Here is a 17912-nt window from a genome sequence, read left to right on the forward strand (position 1 = left end):
CGGGGTAGCGGTTTTCGAATCGACTAGTGGCTTGAATTACTCACTCACAGGTACGATAGCAGAACATTGTATGAAACTACCATATGACGTTCTGATTTGGTCTATGTTTTCATGAGTCTCGATATGAGTTACAAAGGGGGGTTCCCATACTTCAAACGACCCATTATTCTGAAAGGGGAATCATTACTCGATGTCAGATACACATCACGTACGCTCGCGTCGTACAGTCCACCACAAATACTCTGAATCCATGTGTCCCGCTTGCCCACCAAACTCGTAACAGCGCGCGGCCGAACCCCATTAACCCGAACATAGCTCAGGCACTTTTCGTTGTGGCCAACAACCACCTCACCGCACGTTAACAAGGAACCGGATGCGCCTGGACGGCCCAGTTCATCAGAAATGACACTACGTAAGGAAACAAACAACGGAGGGGCAAGGTGGTCCGGCCCGGTCTCGAAACTGATGCTTCATGACCGGACTTGGGTTTCGAGCAAAGAGGAGCGAGACCCCATTCTTCGCTCTCGATCCTTCTTGCTCCCACCCAACCCATATCATTACCATGGCCAGTTTCTCATTCTCAGTTGTTACTGCCACCGCCACCACCACCGCCACCGCCGCCGCCACCTCGGTTCGTCAGGGTGATGCCCAGCCCGACACCGAGGGCGATCGCGATGCAGATCAGGACGCACACGCCGAAGCACCACCACTTGAGCTTGCGGGCGCGCCGTGCTCTGGCGACGCCTTCTTGGAGATGCACGTTGGCGCCGCCGAGGTGGTCGGCCGTCTCCATGTTCTTCTGCTCGATGGCCTGGATCATGGGCTCCTGCTGCACGATCTGCTGGTTGAGCAGCTCAATCAGCTCGACCAGCTGCATGATATCTTGCTCGATCTTGACCATGTCATTGTGGCGCGCCCGCAGGTTTCCCAGGACGGCCGAGGCCTGGCCGGAGCGGTTGGTTCGGAGCTGTGAGAGAATGTGCGTTAGCGAGAGACGCGGATGAGCCGTAAGGGAGAAAGAAAGAAAGAAAGAGTGGTAAGATTGGCGGGAGGGAAAATGTGGGAGAAAAAACGTACGGCAGTCTGGAAAATCCCCTCGTCGCCCCAGTCGGCGTCGGCCGCCTGCTGCACCTGCTCCTCGGTCGCGTCCGGGTTGACGATGCGGTATTGGCGGGCAATCTGCTCGCGGTAGCGCGCCTTGTACTGCTGCTCCTCCTGCAGCAGCTCCTGGATTTTCTTTTTGAAGTCGTCATTGAGAATCTCAAACTGCCTCTTCTTGGTATTGAAGAGATTAGTGTCCGTCGTGCGCTCCGTGTCCGCCTTGAGCTGCTGGATCTGCCCACGAATCGCCGTGTTCTTCAATTGCGTCGACGCAACGAGGTCGTCCAACGCCTGACGCGCCGCGTTGTCACTGCTGGCCAGAGCTTGCTGGTGCAGCGTTGCGATGTTATGAATGCTGGTCGTCAGGCCCTCGATCTCTCGGCGAATGGCCGACACACGCTGCAGATATTCGGTCTGCGACAGGACGTTCCCGCCTGGTTGCTGCGGCTGGGGCGAACCGTACTGGCCCTGCTGACCGTACTGCTGCCCCTCGGGATGTGATCCATACTGCTGCCCATACTGCTGCCCATACTGCTGACCGTACTGCTGCCCATATTGCTGCTGCGGCGAGCCATAGGGCTGCTGACCGTACGGTTGCATCTCATGCTGTTCCTGTTGCGGAGTCCATGTCAACTGCCGGGTTCAATGACAACCAGGGAGTCGTCGCGTGGAGCTGTCAGGAAATCCGGAAAGCTTCGCGCGCAACCCGGCGAAACACTCACCGTCTGGCCATAGCCGTAGCCCGCCTCGGCACCAGGCCCCTGATTGTAGGGGTTATAGGACATGACTTGCTCAATTGGATGAAGCTTGATCAGCCGATGATTTCCAAAAAGTAGTTGTCGGTTTGTTTTTGCACTCGCTGGGTAGACGAAGGTACTGGAGATGACGGCCGCGTCTTTTCACCAACAACGGTGGACAGACTTTGGACCGGGGGGGCCGGTGGTTGGTCGGCCTTTTTGCGAGGTTGCCGCTCCTGGGGTACGCAGTAAGCTAGCAGCTGCTTCGCCCTGCTGCAAGTCAGGTCGGCTGTGGCTGGTCGTTTACTATGCCAAGAACTCCTCGAGGGCAGCACCCCAGAAAGCGATTCCCAGTCTCCACAGTTGGCCCACTCAAAGGACATTCGGGCGAAGCCCGGCTTGTCTGCTCCACACGACAGTTACGCAGCCCTAGACTAGAGTGAGAGTTCATTAGGAGTGGTAAAGCTCGATAACGGGTCAGAATCGGGGAAAGAAAAAACAAAACGGAGTAGCAGCAAACGATCGCTATCACGAACCGTTCGCACTAGCCTCATTCTCTAGTGCAAGAACTGGGGATCCTTCGGCCCCCACATGGCTGGGGAGTGCGCGGACTGCTTGCGCTTCCGAACTAACAAGGAACAGATGGCGTCACGAATGAGGCTGAGGTGGGCTTAAATATCTCCACTAGTCTTGTTGCCTTACTATCCGTAGTAAACTGGATGCCAAGCTGAGCGGCGCACTAAGTAGTGTAGTGTACTACCCAAGAAGCTTGTGCGAGCACCAACGCAACCGCCCAGAGTGCATGGATCCTCCCAATGGCGGAAAGAGCTTGTTGCAGCCTTTTTTTTTAAGCATGAAGCCCTAGAGCACCGAAAACTTCGCCACGAGCATGCTTTTTCCCACAAAGTCAACCGGCGTTCTCCCCATCCGGTGCTGCCAGAACTCGGGAAATCTTCTCAAAGGCGTTACCTGCGAACTTGGAGGAAAAGTTGCCCGACCAAGCGCAGAACCGTCTCGGAAGACATCCTGAAGTGGGTGTTGTTGCTTTGCTAGGAAGCCCGCATCTCTAGCCAGTCTGAATACCCACTCAACACCACCCAGCGACCGGAAGTTGGGCGATGGTATCTTGGTGGATGCGCGATAGGTGATACTTCCAAGCACCGATCTTATAACCCAAACGGCAACCTGGGATTGCAACTTATCGAAGACGGAAAGACGTTCTTTAATGTGCCTTCCTTTTCTTGAAGTCTCGATGACGGGGGTTATCGAGGCACAGCTAAGGCGCCACCCGGTCAATGCACGACTCTAGACGGCACGGCCTCTTTAAAACGGTTGCTGCTTCCACAGCGGAGATACGCCTCTGACTTAAGACTGAGATGTCCTGCGGAACAAGCTCAGAAGTAGTTCTTCTTCCTGCCTGTGCGAGTGTACTGGCTGAGGTGCCACTCGACGTCCGCATCCTTGTTCTCCAGGGTCCCCATGGTGATTGAGAAAGGCCTCATGGTGAACCGCGGCCCAACCTCGCTCAGCTCGACCGAGTCATAACTGGTTTTGACGTAAACGTGATGGCGTACTTCGATACAATCGTCCTGGTTCACGAAGGTGATGACTCTGTTGCCTGCGTTTTTGCCGGCCGTAGGATCACGCGGTGGAAAGAGGTGCTTGAGAATCTTGACTATGCGGTGCCCAAGAGGCGTAGTGAAGTTCTCGAAAATTAGATGAGGGTAGCTCTCGCTGACCGTCCCTTTTATTGACCGCGGGATATCCGCGCGCAACACCACGTTGTGAAGTGACGCCATCAGGGTCGGTCCGTGAGGGAAGTGGCTAATAGTGATTGCCGTTGGTGTGCCACGGTGCTCGTGAAGGAGAACAACATCGCTAAGGCGTTCGCTCTGGGCGGATCGGACGAGGTCGGGAAGGACGAGGTTTCCACGATTGAGTCGGATACCGGTCGGAAACAGCAGCCGTACTTCCTTGGAGAAGGACATCAACCTCGAGCTTGGATCTCGCGAAGTTGTCACCAAAACCCTGGGATCTACGCAAGGTCAACATCTGCCCGCCCTTCCTCTCGTGAGTCCAACACACGTACCTACGACACCAGACAGCTCAGAATATTCATCGTCGATGTCGAGCGAGTCGTCGCCAGCAACGTCCCGAGACACATCGTAGTCGTAGTCCTTCCGTAATTGCTTGTCGTTCGCAATCGCTGGGTCCAACGGCTTTCCTGACGCTAGGGCGGCTCTCAGTTTCGCCCTCTTTTCTGCAATTTCGGCATCGCGCAGAAGAAGCGCCCGGCGGTAGAGGTAGTCCCTCCTCTGGCGTGCTTGTTTACGCTAAGACAATGATCAGTACGATCTTCGACATGCGAGTCGAGCAGGTACGTACAAGCATTTTCAGTTGGCTCGCAGCGTGTCAAGACGTGGGCAGAATAATGTCGGGACTGGTGTCTCGGTTGTCCAGCCGAACATCATCAGGATGCAAAAATTCCCCTGCGAGGCTGAAAGAACAGGGGGAGTTTCGGCGCTAGTTAAGTGGGGGACCAAGGTGCAGTGGAGGGGTTCCGCTGAAAAAAAGTCAAAGCACAGACCCTTTCACTGCTGGGCCTTCAGTTTCCGACAATGCGACTTCTCCGCCCCGCCACTCCATTGCAACCGCCTCGTGGTTGGCATGCCACTGACCAAAAATCGTTAACCCACAATCGCGGCCAGGATCGAGAGACCGGGACGATAACGCGAAATCGAAACGGCCAACGTCACGACACTACGAATCCGTTCGCCACTTCAACTCCTAACAGCGATGATGTGACAATCTCCACGCGCGCATTCTCAATTCTACACGCTCCAAACAGAAAAGAAACATTTTCGAGCTGGCGCTGCCCACTTCGGCAGTTAAAATTTGCTCCTTGACAGCGGTGACTCGAGGTTAGCTCTGGTTCTTCCTTCCACAGCAGACTCGGTTGCCGGTCAGCTCCTCGGGATTCGGCTCTCAACCAACAGGCATACTGACGATCCGAGCCTTGCAGCCGCCAACGTTTACGCTCCGATACCCCGATATGGAGGGCGCTTTCACCCACCTGGGAAACCACCTCGTTTCTGATTCCGCGGCCGCCATAAAGGCCGGCGGCTCGGACGAGCTGTCAAACATCGACCCGGACGAGAACTTGCTCTACGGCTCATATGGGGGACGGGGCGCTCGTACGGGCCTGGGCAATGCCAGGCGCCGCCAGGATGACGACGACAACGAAACCGAGGTCTTCGATGACGACGACGAGAGTCTGGCAAGTGTTCCGGTCGACGGCATGAAGGCTCTCAAAATGAACGCACCGGAGGAAGAGAAGGAGCTTCCTGCCCATGCTTGCGCGTGAGTCTATCAGCACATCTCTCCTTGGTGGTCTGACGAAAGCCGGCTAACTTCGCCCGGCAGTTACTGCGGCATTCACTCCCCCGCCAGCGTGGTAAAATGTCTCACTTGCAGCAAGTGGTTCTGCAGCGCCCGCGGCAACTCGAGCTCCTCCCACATTGTCAATCATCTCGTACGAGCCCGGCATAAAGAGGTCCAGCTTCACCCCCAGTCCTCGCTAGGCGACACGGTCCTCGAGTGCTACAACTGCGGGACTAAGAACGTCTTCATGCTCGGCTTCATTCCGGCGAAATCCGATACTGTCGTGGTTCTCCTATGTCGCCAGCCCTGTGCCGCAAGCACCTCGACCAAGGACATGAGCTGGGACATCACGCGATGGCAGCCTCTCATCGAAGACCGCTCCTTTCTTAACTGGCTGGTTCAGCCGCCCACCGATACCGAACAGCTCCGGGCAAGGCACCTCACACCGCCAATGATCGCGAAACTCGAGGAAATGTGGAAGGAGAGCCCGAACGCCACCGTGGCCGACTTGGAAAAGAGCGCTGGCGCGGACGACGACCCGCATCCTGTCCTGCTGAAGTACGAGGACCCGTACCACTATCAGAACATCTTTGGCCCACTCGTCAAGATGGAGTCGGACTACGACAAGAAGCTCAAGGAGGCGCAGTCAGAGGACAATCTTCAGGTGCGCTGGGATGTCGGCCTCAACAACAAGCATCTCGCGAGCTTCATTCTCCCCAAGATCGAGTCGGGCGACGTCAAGCTGGCGGTGGGCGACGAGATGAGGCTAAAGTACAAGGGCGACCTCCGTCCGCCTTGGGAAGGGGTGGGCTATGTCATCAAGATCCCCAATAACCAGTCGGACGAGGTCACGCTCGAGCTGCGGAAGTCGGCCAACGACAAGATGGTGCCTACGGATGTCGCCACCAACTTCTCGGCCGATTACGTCTGGAAAGCCACGTCGTACGACCGGATGCAGTTCGCAATGAAGACGTTCGCTGTGGACGAGATGAGCCTCTCGGGCTACATCTTTCACAAGCTGCTCGGGCACGAAGTTGCCGTGGCCCCCATGAAGATTCAGATGCCCAAGAATTTCCACGTCCCCGGCCTGCCGGAGCTGAACCATAGCCAGGTTACGGCCATCAAGACGGTGCTCTCGAACCCGCTTAGTCTGATCCAGGGGCCTCCTGGCACCGGGAAGACAGTCACGTCGGCCACTATCATCTATCATCTGGCCAAGCTCAACAATAGCCAGGTACTGGTATGCGCGCCATCTAACGTAGCAGTCGATCAGCTATGCGAGCGGATTCACCGCACCGGCCTGAAGGTTGTCCGCTTGACCGCCAAATCTCGCGAGGACGTCGAATCGTCTGTCAGCTTCTTGGCTCTCCATGAGCAGGTTCGCATGAACGATTCCAACACGGAGCTCACTAAGCTTGCGCGCCTCAAGGCCGACCAAGGCGAACTGTCGTCGCAGGACGAAAAGAAGTTCAAGCAGCTCACTCGCGCCGCCGAGCGGGAGATCCTCAACAACGCAGATGTCGTGTGCTGCACCTGTGTGGGCGCCGGTGACCCGAGACTCGCTAAGATGAAGTTCCGCAACGTTTTAATCGACGAATCGACGCAGTCTGCAGAGCCGGAGTGCATGATCCCCCTCGTCCTTGGATGCAAGCAGGTGGTGCTGGTCGGCGATCACAAGCAGCTTGGGCCTGTTATCATGAACAAGAAGGCAGCCAAGGCCGGCCTGAACCAGTCCCTCTTCGAGAGATTGGTCAAGCTTAACCTGACACCGATCCGACTGAACGTGCAGTATCGGATGCACCCCTGCCTCTCGCAGTTCCCGTCGAACATGTTTTATGACGGATCGTTGCAGAACGGCGTCACGGTCGCCGAGCGTCTGAGGACTGATGTTGACTTCCCGTGGCCGGTGGCCGATATGCCAATGATGTTCTGGGCCAACAATGGTAACGAGGAGATCTCGGCATCCGGCACATCCTACCTCAACCGCACCGAGGCTGCCAACGTCGAGAAGATCGTGACGCGCTTCTTGAAGGCGGGTGTCAAGCCGTCCGACATCGGCGTCATCACGCCGTACGAGGGACAGCGCAGCTATATCGTGAGCACCATGCAGAACACTGGCACATTCAAGAAGGAAACCTACAAAGAGGTCGAGGTCGCGTCTGTGGACGCATTCCAAGGTCGAGAAAAGGACTTTATCGTACTGTCTTGCGTCCGTTCCAACGACAACCAAGGCATTGGTTTCCTGTCGGATCCTCGCCGTCTCAACGTCGCGCTCACTCGCGCCAAGTACGGTTTGGTGATCATCGGCAACCCCAAGGTCCTGGCGAAGCACGAGCTGTGGCACCATCTCCTCGTCCATTACAAGGACCGGAAGTGCCTGGTCGAGGGCCCTCTCACTAACCTTCAAACGTCACTGCTGCAGTTCAGCCGTCCCAAGACGTCATTCCGCCCTCCGCGGTACTCCCAGCAGACGCAACATGCCGCTGGGGGCTATGCAAACGGCCGCTACGGCGGCATGAACGGCTCGAACAGGGACTACGAGACGGGCTCGATGCTGTCGTACATTCCAGACGACGTGTCGTCGATCCACAGCTCTGCCCTGGGCGGTGCTGGCCTGTCTTCGGCTTACCCCCATATGTTTTCGAACTTCCATCCCGACCAGTGGCCTGGTTTGCCGGGCGTGGGTGCGGGTGGCCGGCCTAACGCCAAGGGCCGCGATCGCGGTACCGAGAGCGTCGCGGGCGAAAGCGTCGCCAACAGCGAGTTCACGGACGCGAGCGCCAGCGTCATTGGCGGCAAGGGAGTGGGCCAAGGAGGGGCCAGTCTCGGTGCCGGTCTCAGCGAGGCAATCACCTCGGCCCGGCCAACCTCATACACCCAGAGTGACCGACTCAAGCAGTACGTCGAGAGCGGGGGCCGCATGGGAGCCGGGAGCGGATACGGGCGGCGATTTGATGACGATGAGAAGAGTGTCAGCACCGCCTTTGCTAGCCAGATAGGATCCGGATTCGACTGAGTGCTCATGGGCTAGATTGGGGGTCCACGTCAGATGCAAACCATGAACAGATCCAGGCGCCGCACCGCATTCTAGGTACCGCGGCCTACCTGCGTCCACCCCTCCGGGCTAGGGCAAGCACGCGTTCTCGGCTCCGCATGGGTCACAGCACGCGCAGGCCAGGAAGAGCTGGGCAGATGCTTCACAAAGCACACCCTCTCAACCGGGCGGGTCTAGTTGCCCTTATGCTGATGCTCTGACCAAGTGTTGTTCAGCGCCATCCTGCCTTACACGAGTAACTCGAGGAGCTTCAATCAGCCTTCCTTTATGATGGCAGCAGGCAAGGTTGCCAGGTATTCTGGCTCGCATGTCCGGAATGACACAGTCCCGGCGAAGGAGCTCGCTGAGCTATCGCGGCCGGGTAACGGAGGAGCCATTGACTGTTGAGTGAGAAGTGCATCCTGTCCAGCATCTGAGAATTGCAGGGAGAGGCTTAGCAGAGTATGAGACGGGGGAAGGAGTCGCTCATTTTTTTACCTGACACGAAGCATTCACTGATATCGAGACGAGAGGCCCCTGCTGGGCGCCGTCCATGTTGCAACGGCCGACAGTCACTCCTTTGAAAGGCAGTTGTTGCTTGACAAGTTGATTTGTAGGCAGACAGACACCTGAGCAGAGCAGAGAAAGAAACAGACATTCGTTCGTTCCGCTACCACCACGAACGCACGTGTGCACATATGTGTTACGATGAAAGCTTCTCTTTTAGCACGCGTTTGGCTGATGGCGGCCCACGTAGGGCAGCTTGTTGGACGATTTTGCATCCTTAAGACGGCCGCAGGTTTGATTAGGCGCCTTACACAACCCAAGATTGGAGACTTACATGACTACGGCCGTCCATGTGTTCTCGGTCCAGGCCTCAAGTCGAGTTCCGAGAGGTTGATCCATAGCAGAGATGCGACACAGGAGACCAGGGGCAGGCGGCAAATGAGGGGTGCTGCAGCGCTTACTTAGGTAGTAACTAGTCCCTGATCTACTAAATATAGGCAACAACCTTTTCTCTGGTCTGAGATGGCTGAACTCAGAATTGAGAGTTATGCAGTTATGCTACCTGATACCGTATTCGGGCCTATGCTAGTACACGATAGGGTAGAAACCTTACTTAGCTCTACATTGTTCGCCGCTAGTGTTCTTGTCCTTTTTCCTATCTATTCTTTCGAACAAGTTCCTCCCGTTCCTGCTTGCCCTATTCCATCTGCATATAGTGAGATGGCCCGCTTTATGTGAATTACTGGGCCAACTTCGCCCCGAGGCCTTTCTTCATTAGGTGTTGCTTGCCTGCACGGGCAGTACGGAACACGGAAGTCAGTACTGTTGTGTATGTAAGGTAGGTACATACCTTGCTTATGTATGTTCCGTACCTTACCTAAGGTACTTTGAATGCGCCCGAGACACTTTACACTGCCACGTTGTTCCAGTGCAGCTGCATAACCCTCGGATCGTCGAACAATAACGCACTTCGGGAACTCGGACATTTCAGTATGTTGTGAACTATCTTCGTCCCATCTTCGATGGTCGATTTTTTCACCTGACTTACGCGCCTATCTCGAAAAAAATGACGCTACCAGAAGTTGCCGCTGCTCACAAGAACGGAGCTAGTTCCGGCGCCAACACGACCCCGGATACGGACCCGGTACCCATGAGGGCACCAAGCACGGAGATGGCAGCCGTCACGGATCGCGATGGGGTCAACCCGCTCGAGTTCGAGGGCTCCGTCGACACCAGTGACGAGCCCCCCACTCTCGAGACCATCCGCAAGATCGACAAGTACACCGTACTAGACAAGGACGGCAAATCCCACACCTTTCGCAGTCTCTACACCGGCCGCCACACGGCTCGCCGCGTGCTCATCATTTTCATCCGCCATTTCTTCTGCGGCGTACGCAACTCCCTCCCCTCCTCCCCCCCCCACCCTTCCAAAACCAAAAAAGAAAGAAAGAAAAATCACTTTGTATATGACATGAATTATAAGCTTTATAGCACCGTATGACTTTGATCTATTACTGACTGAAACACGCAACCACCCCGGAGGGGTACCTGCGCGTGCGCTTCTCACACAGAACTGCCAGCAATACCTCCGGGCGGTGTCCGAGTTCATCACGCCGCAGGCGCTGCTCTCCCGCCCGCGGGGCGGCACCACCTTCATCTGCGTCGTCGGCTGCGGCGACCCGGCCCTGATCGACATGTACGCCGAGGCGACCGGCTGCCCCTACCCCATCTACGCCGACCCCACCCGCCGCCTGTACGCCGAGTTGGGCATGATCCGCACCCTCGCCCTCGGCCCCCGCCGCCCGGCCTACATGCGCACCGGCCTCCTCAAGAGCAGCCTGCTCAGCGTCGCCCAGGGGCTCAAGCAGGTCCCCAAGGGGCTGGCCCTCAAGGGCGGCGACACGAAGCAGGTCGGCGGCGAGTTCCTCTTCGAGCCGGTGGCGGGGGCCGGGCCCGACGGGGTCCGCGCCGCGGAGACGGCGGAGACGCCCATCGGGATCGAGCCCCCGGCCGCGTGGGCGCAGGCAGGGAACGGCGAAGGGGCCGGCCAGCGGTCCGAGACCAGCCTGGACGGGAAGGGGGAGCCGGACTCGGACGGGGTCGACAAGGTGGTGACGTGGTGTCATCGGATGAGGAACACGAGGGATCACGCCGAGATCCCCGTGCTGATGGAGGTGTTGGGTTTGAAGGATGAACCGGCTGCTGGTGGTGGGGGGGACAATAAGGAGAGGGATGGGAAATCGGGCACTTAGGGGGTCGTCAAAGGTCAGGAGAATGAGTAAAAACGGGGCTGCGGGTAGGTGAAATTGCTCTTTTTTTTATTTTTATTTTTTTCATGTACATCCCGGGCGACGATGGGAGATCCTAGCGGGTCATGATATCTCGGTTAGAATTGGAGTTTTTAGGGGGGATGACTTGCATGTTCGCATGTCATAGCAGAGAATGATACCAACGGCATTTCCACCTTACCTGAAAAAGCCTCTTTTCCCTTTCTCTAGTTTGCTCTAGTGTCTGAGACTCTGGCCGTTGAACAGCCCGGATACGGGATTCCTCATTACCGGTTGCACACGCCCGCTGCCGCGGTCATGGTGATACAAGTACTAGGCTAGGTACTCACAACAATAGCTACGTGGACGGCGTGTAGAAGCTTAAAGAGAAACACAAACCATATCGGCCCGCAGAGTACCACGGTGGAACAACCTGTGATGTCTGCAGCAGTTCAGAACGTTGGTGGCCCGCTACTCAAACCCGGGTCGTCTCAACGCCCGCCACCAGCGAGTAAATTGGGCGGTAGGCTGGACCGCGTGTGCGTACAGCGTCTCGACCGAGTAACACTAAAGCAAGTTTGCCTGTCAATTCTGAGGTTGTCTCTCCAGTACAACCAACCTCGCATCGTCCTGACCGTGATTATTATGAGATGTTGCGTAGTCAATCCGAGTGGCCCCTTGACCGCGAACTTTGCTTAGCCTCCTGATAGCCCATCCATCCTCCATCTCCACGAACCTCGGCAGCTCTATCCAACACTCGGACGCGTGATAATGTCACTGCTAACATGGCACCCGTCTGCACCATACCGGGCACCCCCGACCTCTATGGCATGGGCATCCGTGTCTCCTTCTACCTCTTGTGGTTCTTCGTCCTCATCGGCGAGCGGTGCCACGAGCAGCATGCCCAAGTCCTTCGCGCCGCCGAGCTGGTTCTTGCCTACGCCGTCTTTCTCGGCTTGGCCGTGGCCGTATCGGCGGGAAGTCTCTTTGCCGCCGAGGTCTATATCACCCTCCTTCTCATCTCGACGACCGTGTACCTGCTGGTGCCCCGGCACACCACTGATCTCATGGCGTGGATCCGTCCTGATCTCGGGATCGGAACTCAGCGTGGCGGGTTCGGTGTTGTTAGAGCAGCTCGATTCCTCTCCGTATTGATCGTCATTGGTCTGAACCTCTGGTTCTGGGGGGCTGGCGTCAAGTCTACGTCGATTGACAGGAATTTGAGAGATCAAGGCGGTTGCTGTCCTTGCCAGCCCCCGGCTCAAGTTGGGTTTGCGTTCGGGCCAATTGAGATGCAGAGCGGGGGTTTCAGGGCCATGAATGTCCTCTTGATGCTAGCCCTGCTCGCCGGGGGAGTGATTGTTGGCGCGATGAAGACTGGGCTCATCAAGAACAGAAGGTCAAGAAGGCGAAGGAGAGCTAAGTACGACGCTGGATCCCTGTTTTCCAGACGTATAGGCCCCCCTGGAGTACTTTCTTGCTGACATTTGCAGCCGCTCCCGGATTCGAGTCTTAAAGGAAGTCGAGACTTTCGGGGGGCTGACAGTTGCGTGCGTCCTCGTCGCCGCTACTGAACTGACGATCAAATGGAACAAGATCTCGGGTGCCGTCAACCAGGTTTCGACTGCCGCGCAATTTATACCGCCGGGGATTGTCGTAGCGTTGATCTTGACCTTTCTATCCGACCTAAAGAATGGTTCCGCTGAATCAGGGAACAGCGACAGTGGCGGCAGCGGGACCGGCAGCGGGACCGGCAGCGGCAGCAGTGGTGTTGGCAGCAGCTTGCCCGTGGGCTCTTCAGGCCCATCTTCCTCTTCGAGCGGCTGGACCAAGCCTGTGAGATACTCAAGGTCGGCAGAAGCCCCGAGAACAATGGCCGATTGGTGAAAACAAGGGCTAACACGAGTCGCCAGGCCATGGGCGCCCTCGTCGCCCTACCCATCTGTTCATTTCCCTGTCTCTATCATTGCTTCTCCTCCCGCGACATTTGTCCCAGATGCTGCTCCAGCTCCAAGCTCGAGTGCATATATCTCTCGTCCGCCTCCCGATTTTGACAAGGACCATCCACCTCCCGACTTTGACAGAGAACATCCGCCCCCGGATTTTGACATGGAGCATCCGGCCCCTGATTTCGGCCCCTTCACTCCACATCCCGCTTTTACCGCGTCAGAAATCTCCGGCTCCAGCTCCAGCTCTAAACCCCGACCCGCCAGCTCTCCAGAGCGATCCGCATCTCGATCCGCTTTCCAGCAACCACCGGGACGGTCTTCAGTAGAGACAACCACTCGGCCACCGATAAACCCTATCATCATCAGCGTGTCTCCGCCAAGAAAACAGCGGCCAAAGGGGCCACGGCCAATGTGAAGCCTCCCTGTCTTCAATTCGGGCTGGTTGCTCCAATCATTTCGGAAAGATACTCGGCGTCTACGGTCGGTACGAGCAGGGTTGATCGTGGCCATGAGGGAGAAAATACCCATCAACGGCTTTGCTCAACCCCCCGGAAACTTGTTGCACGTCTTGATAAGGGTTCGAAAACGCAGAATTGAGAACATTGCAATAGGCTTAGGGCAACGGCCCTTGACAAGTTCAGTCGCGCCTTCCTTCCTGATCAAACCAAGCAACCCACTCACTCGGCAGACCACAATTCATGTAGAATTTCTGGTATTCACCGAAGGTGTCAACCGAAAGCGATTCCTTCGATCCAATATGAATGCACTGGTTCCAGGCATCTGGACGGCGGCCTGTCAACACCCAAGAGAGCCATAATTCAAACTCACCAGTCTTGGAGACATTTTAACCATGCGCCCATCCAGCGTTGGCCCAGTTCCTGAAGAACCATGGGCCCAAAGACTTCGAATCACCAAATCTCGAAGTGTCAGGGCCCCGGTGCAGTCGCACTCCAATCACCTGCCGTCCCCATGGCCGACGAACCTTAGCAGCACGGACAATGTTCGGTGGTCGTCGTCGTCGACCGCAGATAACAAGACAAACCAAAGGCAAAACGTCGTTCATTCTCTCCGAGATCGCTTTGCCCCCGTGTCCAAGAAACCCACATACTTGCCATCCACTGGGAAAGCCGGGGTCACCACGAAAGACTCAACCAAGCCCTCCGTCGCCCCTTTTTTTCGACGCCTCGAAGCCGCATTTCGGGACAAGCCAACGAGTGCTACCGCGGCCAGCCGTGTTGTTGGCTCAAAGAAGAACCCAGTCCGTTCTCCCTCACCAGATGCGGAAGACTTGATCCAACAGCTCAAAGGTTGGCCCCCATGCCTCTCCTTACCTATACCTTCACTCCTTTACCTCGTTCTTCCTCTCCTCTTCTCATTCATCTCCCACATCTCCCCAGTAATAAGCCGAAATTAACACGATCCCCCCCCTTGCACAGAACACTACCTCCAAACAGCGACAACCCTCCACCAAAGCGCCACCATGCGCCTGGCCCAGGCGCACGCCGACCTCTCCCGCCGACTCACACAAACGCTGGTCAAGAGCGACGCGGCCTTTCTCGAGTCCACCGAGGCGCACGTCAGAAAACTCACCCAGCCGCTGGACGCGGTCCGCATCCGGTCGCAGCAGCGCGGCCGCGACGGGGCGCTGCGGAGTGAGGAGAGCACCGTGGGTGAGCTGGTCGCCCGCGCCGAAGAGCAGTTGCGGGAGTTTGAGAAGTGCATGGCGGAGCTCTGGGCGGAGTGGGCTGTTGCCGACGAGGAGGTGAAGACACTGCTGAAAGGGATCGGTTCTCTTTCTTCTTTTTCTTCTTCTTCTTCTTCACCATGCTCTTCGCCAATGGGGGTTCAGGGGGGAAATGAAGGGGCTGGGACAGTTGGTAGTGCCGGTGAAGAAGGAGAAGAAATGCTAAGACGGGTTAGGGAGGCTATTGAGCGGCAGATTGAGGAGGCTGAAGAGGAGGCTGTTGACCTGGGAGAGAAGGCGCTGGCCTTGATGAAGGGGATCGAAAAAGTGAGCTTGCCAGCACCGGCAGGAAACATTACAATGCTAACGGAGGTATAGGACTTTCGAAAGGAGACGCTACCGGATCTGCATACCTTCTTCCAGTCCATCGACGAGCCGTAAGGCTCTCGCGTGCATATGGACTCTCCATCTGATGGAATCTGGCCTTGTCATGTTTGCTGGAAGACCAACGCAAAACAGGAAGAGACACGAGAAAGCACAGGAGATAAACGAAGGGTCATAGCAAGGGGAAAAGAAGACATATATACTCTTGTTGCTACGGCTGATCGATCACCAGCAGGAGGCTGCCAAGATCGAGCTTCTTGGCCAGACAAGGCTCGGAGACATAGCTCAGTTGAACACGCATGGCTCATTACTCAGCGACCTCGAGAAACTGACGCGAATGCAAATGCCTGTCTATCAGGTCTAATGTCTGACATCGCTAACATATTGAGATGCTCTACCACCCATCCCCGAACGCCTCTCCCGTGAAGAAAACCACTTTTTGCCGGGCTCGCAGTGCCGCTCACACTGGGCAATGCAATGTATAAAGAGGAAAGAAAGAAAAAAAAGAAAAAGAATTGAGCAGATCTACTGCTCCTCCTGGACGACAACGCCCCAAGGGTGCTCCTCCTTGCCGTACATGATGTCGCTCATCCAGCCCTTGATCTTGGCCGTGTACTGACCGCTCTCGCCCTTGACCATGGGGATGTGGATGTCGTAGTCGCGGTGCCGGATCTGCGAGACGGGGCAGATGAAGAACTAAAAACAAAAAAAAAAAAAAAAGCCACAGTCAGTCAAACAAGCCATTCCGGGGTCAGGAGGAGGGTTGATGATTTAACGTACCGCCGTGCCAGCCGTAAATGCCTCGATCAGCCGCCCTTCGCGATCGGCCTCGAGCACCTCGTCGATGGTGTACTTCCTCTCCACAACCTCGAGCTCGTCCTTGAGGCGCTCGCGGGCCAGCTCGACCACGCTCCGCCGGGTGACGCCGTCCAGGATCAGCTTGTCGTCGAGGGGCGCCGTCACGAGCTGCAGGGCGCCTTCCCTGGTCCGCCAGACGATGAAGAAGTTGCTCGCGCCGGCCTCGGTGCAGTAGCCCTCGGGCCCGTACAGCCACAGGATCTGGCCGAAGCCGCGCTCGCGGGCCTCGTTGGTCGCGAGCAGGCTGGGGCCGTAGTTGGCGCCGACCTTGGCGTAGCCGAAGCCGCCGACCCAGGCGCGGATCATGTCCTCCGGGTTGGTGTGCAGGCGCATGCCGCCGGGGGGCGAGTCCATGCGGGGCATGAAGGAGGCCGTGATGAAGAGGAGGGCCTCCCTGGGCGCCTGGACGCCCAGCTGGGGATGGGTGCCGATGATGGCCGGGCGCAGGTACAGGAAGCTGCCCGGGCGGGAGCGGGGCAGCCACTTGGGCCCGTCGACGGCCATGAGGGCGACGATGAGCTTTTCGAGCTCGCGCGGGTCGAAGCCCGGCAGCGAGATGCGCAGCGTCGACATGAGCATGCGCTCCGCGTTGCGGTCCGGCCGGAACAGGCGCAGGCGGCCGTCGTGACCGCGGTAGGCCTTGAGCCCCTCGAAGCACTCGGTCGCGTAGTGCAGCACCGACGCGGTCGGCATCAGGGTCAGCGGGCCGTACGGCTTCAGCTCGGGCGCCGACCAGCCCGACGAGGCCTTCCAGGTCGCCGTGATCATGTGGTCGGTGCAGATGGTCTCGGTGCCGGAGCAGGCGGTGGCTTCGTCCGGCACGGCGCGGGCCGTAGGGTCGGCGCGGGTGATGATGAGCTTGGAGGCGTCCAGGCCGGGGAGGGCAGAGGCGCCATTGGCGTGGCCATTGGCCTCGCCGTTAGCCAGGGCCGGCTGCTTCGCAACCTGCTGCTGCTCCATGGCGGTCGAGGTGAGGTCCTCAGCGCTGCGCTTCTGCGGCACGGTCGTGGATGTTTGTGTCATGGCTGACTGATGCGGAACAAGTTGACAACGGGGTGGAATGGGCCGAATAAAAAGAGTCCTCGGCGGGGCAGAAGGGAATTCGCTAGGCTCTCGACAAAGAACGGTGCGTGGGAGAGCGGGATGTCAACGGGAGCGGAGCGAAGGGGCCCCGGAGCAGTCACGCGGGCGAAGCAAGCCTTTTTTATGTCTCCGTCGAAAAGTTAAGAGGAACTAAAGTACCGGGGTGCGGGTTCCAAGGGCCAACCCGGCATTCAATCTCTGATAGAGTTGAAGACCGATTGGTCAATTGTTGGTCTGCCCCGGGTTATCCACACCGTTGACGGGGGCCCCCAGGGTGATACCTCGCTGTCAAGTTGCAGGGCGTACTATGTAGTGTAGGGCGTTGTGGAACGTTCTGCGCCGCCGCGTCATATTTCTTCGAAACGCATCCTACCAAGGAGGAGTATGCATTGGAGGGTGTATGGACGGATTGCATGCACAATGCATATGGAGCAGTGCCTCTCGCAACGTGTTCCCCACAAGCCATGTCTGTCGTGGTAGGTCTGGTAGGTAGACTTTGCTGTAGTGTGCTTGTACAGTACAAATCTCACATAGGTATAGATAGTACCGAGATTTCGGCTCCGTGTGCCGGAGGTTTCCGCTTTTGGGCGGAATCTTGAAGTCACAACGCCTCAACAGTGGCTGCAAGGCCCGGCCCCGGCATTGCGGCTACCACATGCAGTAATTACTATGTGCACTACATACAGTACATACATGCTCAAGACAGGAGGTGTGCATGCTTGTCAGCGAGGCGGCCTGCATACCGTCAACGCCGAATACCGGAGTTCTCAAGCCACGGAGGCCCTGGGGGGGAAGGAGCCGTTCGGTGTTTCCAGAGTTTTGTTGGCCTCCTTCAGTTTTGACTCATTGGCAGTGGGACCGAGGAGCTTATCTCCAGTCGCGAACTGGTGGAGCGTTGGAGGCGGCCGAACTCGCAGGACTGCCCTT

General features: G+C 57.2%; 6 protein-coding genes across 6 annotated transcripts; 3 read left to right on the forward strand and 3 right to left on the reverse strand.

The window, feature by feature from the left end:
- Nucleotides 1-59: 59 nt before the first annotated feature.
- MYCTH_2302649 (uncharacterized protein) lies at nt 60-2067 on the reverse strand. The gene is made up of 3 exons (XM_003662194.1): nt 1824-2067; nt 1078-1713; nt 60-967 (listed from the first exon to the last, which is right to left on the reverse strand). The coding sequence occupies exons 1-3, from the start codon at nt 1884-1886 to the stop codon at nt 581-583; spliced, it is 1086 nt and encodes a 361-aa protein (XP_003662242.1). The 5' UTR covers nt 1887-2067; the 3' UTR covers nt 60-580.
- A 797-nt stretch (nt 2068-2864) lies between these two features.
- On the reverse strand, nt 2865-4352 carry MYCTH_2302653 (uncharacterized protein). Its single transcript, XM_003662195.1, has 3 exons — nt 4224-4352; nt 3928-4171; nt 2865-3873 (listed from the first exon to the last, which is right to left on the reverse strand). The coding sequence occupies exons 1-3, from the start codon at nt 4227-4229 to the stop codon at nt 3233-3235; spliced, it is 891 nt and encodes a 296-aa protein (XP_003662243.1). The 5' UTR covers nt 4230-4352; the 3' UTR covers nt 2865-3232.
- A 538-nt stretch (nt 4353-4890) lies between these two features.
- MYCTH_106618 (uncharacterized protein) lies at nt 4891-8928 on the forward strand (the record flags this gene model as incomplete). Its single annotated transcript, XM_003662196.1, has 3 exons — nt 4891-5198; nt 5262-6348; nt 7642-8928. The coding sequence occupies 3 exons, from the start codon at nt 4891-4893 to the stop codon at nt 8233-8235; spliced, it is 1989 nt and encodes a 662-aa protein (XP_003662244.1). The 3' UTR covers nt 8236-8928.
- A 522-nt stretch (nt 8929-9450) lies between these two features.
- MYCTH_2302657 (uncharacterized protein) lies at nt 9451-11282 on the forward strand. The gene is made up of 2 exons (XM_003662197.1): nt 9451-10150; nt 10332-11282. Exons 1-2 carry the CDS (start codon nt 9827-9829, stop codon nt 11010-11012), a joined length of 1005 nt encoding a protein of 334 aa, XP_003662245.1. The 5' UTR covers nt 9451-9826; the 3' UTR covers nt 11013-11282.
- A 530-nt stretch (nt 11283-11812) lies between these two features.
- Nucleotides 11813-15101, forward strand: MYCTH_2125988 (uncharacterized protein; the record flags this gene model as incomplete). The annotated part of the gene is made up of 8 exons (XM_003662198.1): nt 11813-12426; nt 12521-12863; nt 12941-12971; nt 13024-13192; nt 13249-13460; nt 14431-14738; nt 14916-14987; nt 15039-15101. The coding sequence occupies 8 exons, from the start codon at nt 11813-11815 to the stop codon at nt 15099-15101; spliced, it is 1812 nt and encodes a 603-aa protein (XP_003662246.1).
- A 418-nt stretch (nt 15102-15519) lies between these two features.
- On the reverse strand, nt 15520-17060 carry MYCTH_2302660 (uncharacterized protein). Its single transcript, XM_003662199.1, has 2 exons — nt 15825-17060; nt 15520-15740 (listed from the first exon to the last, which is right to left on the reverse strand). Exons 1-2 carry the CDS (start codon nt 16923-16925, stop codon nt 15570-15572), a joined length of 1272 nt encoding a protein of 423 aa, XP_003662247.1. The 5' UTR covers nt 16926-17060; the 3' UTR covers nt 15520-15569.
- Nucleotides 17061-17912: the final 852 nt, after the last annotated feature.

Source organism: Thermothelomyces thermophilus, chromosome 2 (genome assembly GCF_000226095.1).
Source record: "Thermothelomyces thermophilus ATCC 42464 chromosome 2, complete sequence".
Taxonomy (NCBI): Eukaryota; Fungi; Ascomycota; class Sordariomycetes; order Sordariales; family Chaetomiaceae; genus Thermothelomyces; species Thermothelomyces thermophilus.

What these genes read in the sequence shown, in the direction of transcription:
- MYCTH_2302653 (XM_003662195.1), bottom strand. An exon ending in TGAGCTGTCTGGTGTCGTAG is followed by an intron (nt 3,874 to 3,927) that starts GTACGTGTGTTG and finishes GACCTTGCGTAG; the next exon opens with ATCCCAGGGTTTTGGTGACA.
- MYCTH_2302649 (XM_003662194.1), bottom strand. Translation starts at nt 1,886, where the DNA reads ATGTCCTATAACCCCTACAATCAGGGGCCTGGTGCCGAGGCGGGCTAC. An exon ending in GCTACGGCTATGGCCAGACG is followed by an intron (nt 1,714 to 1,823) that starts GTGAGTGTTTCG and finishes ACTCCGCAACAG; the next exon opens with GAACAGCATGAGATGCAACC. An exon ending in AGGGGATTTTCCAGACTGCC is followed by an intron (nt 968 to 1,077) that starts GTACGTTTTTTC and finishes ATTCTCTCACAG; the next exon opens with CTCCGAACCAACCGCTCCGG.
- MYCTH_2302660 (XM_003662199.1), bottom strand. Translation starts at nt 16,925, where the DNA reads ATGACACAAACATCCACGACCGTGCCGCAGAAGCGCAGCGCTGAGGAC. An exon ending in CATTTACGGCTGGCACGGCG is followed by an intron (nt 15,741 to 15,824) that starts GTACGTTAAATC and finishes TTTTGTTTTTAG; the next exon opens with TTCTTCATCTGCCCCGTCTC.
- MYCTH_2302657 (XM_003662197.1), top strand. Translation starts at nt 9,827, where the DNA reads ATGACGCTACCAGAAGTTGCCGCTGCTCACAAGAACGGAGCTAGTTCC. An exon ending in TCCGCCATTTCTTCTGCGGC is followed by an intron (nt 10,151 to 10,331) that starts GTACGCAACTCC and finishes CTTCTCACACAG; the next exon opens with AACTGCCAGCAATACCTCCG.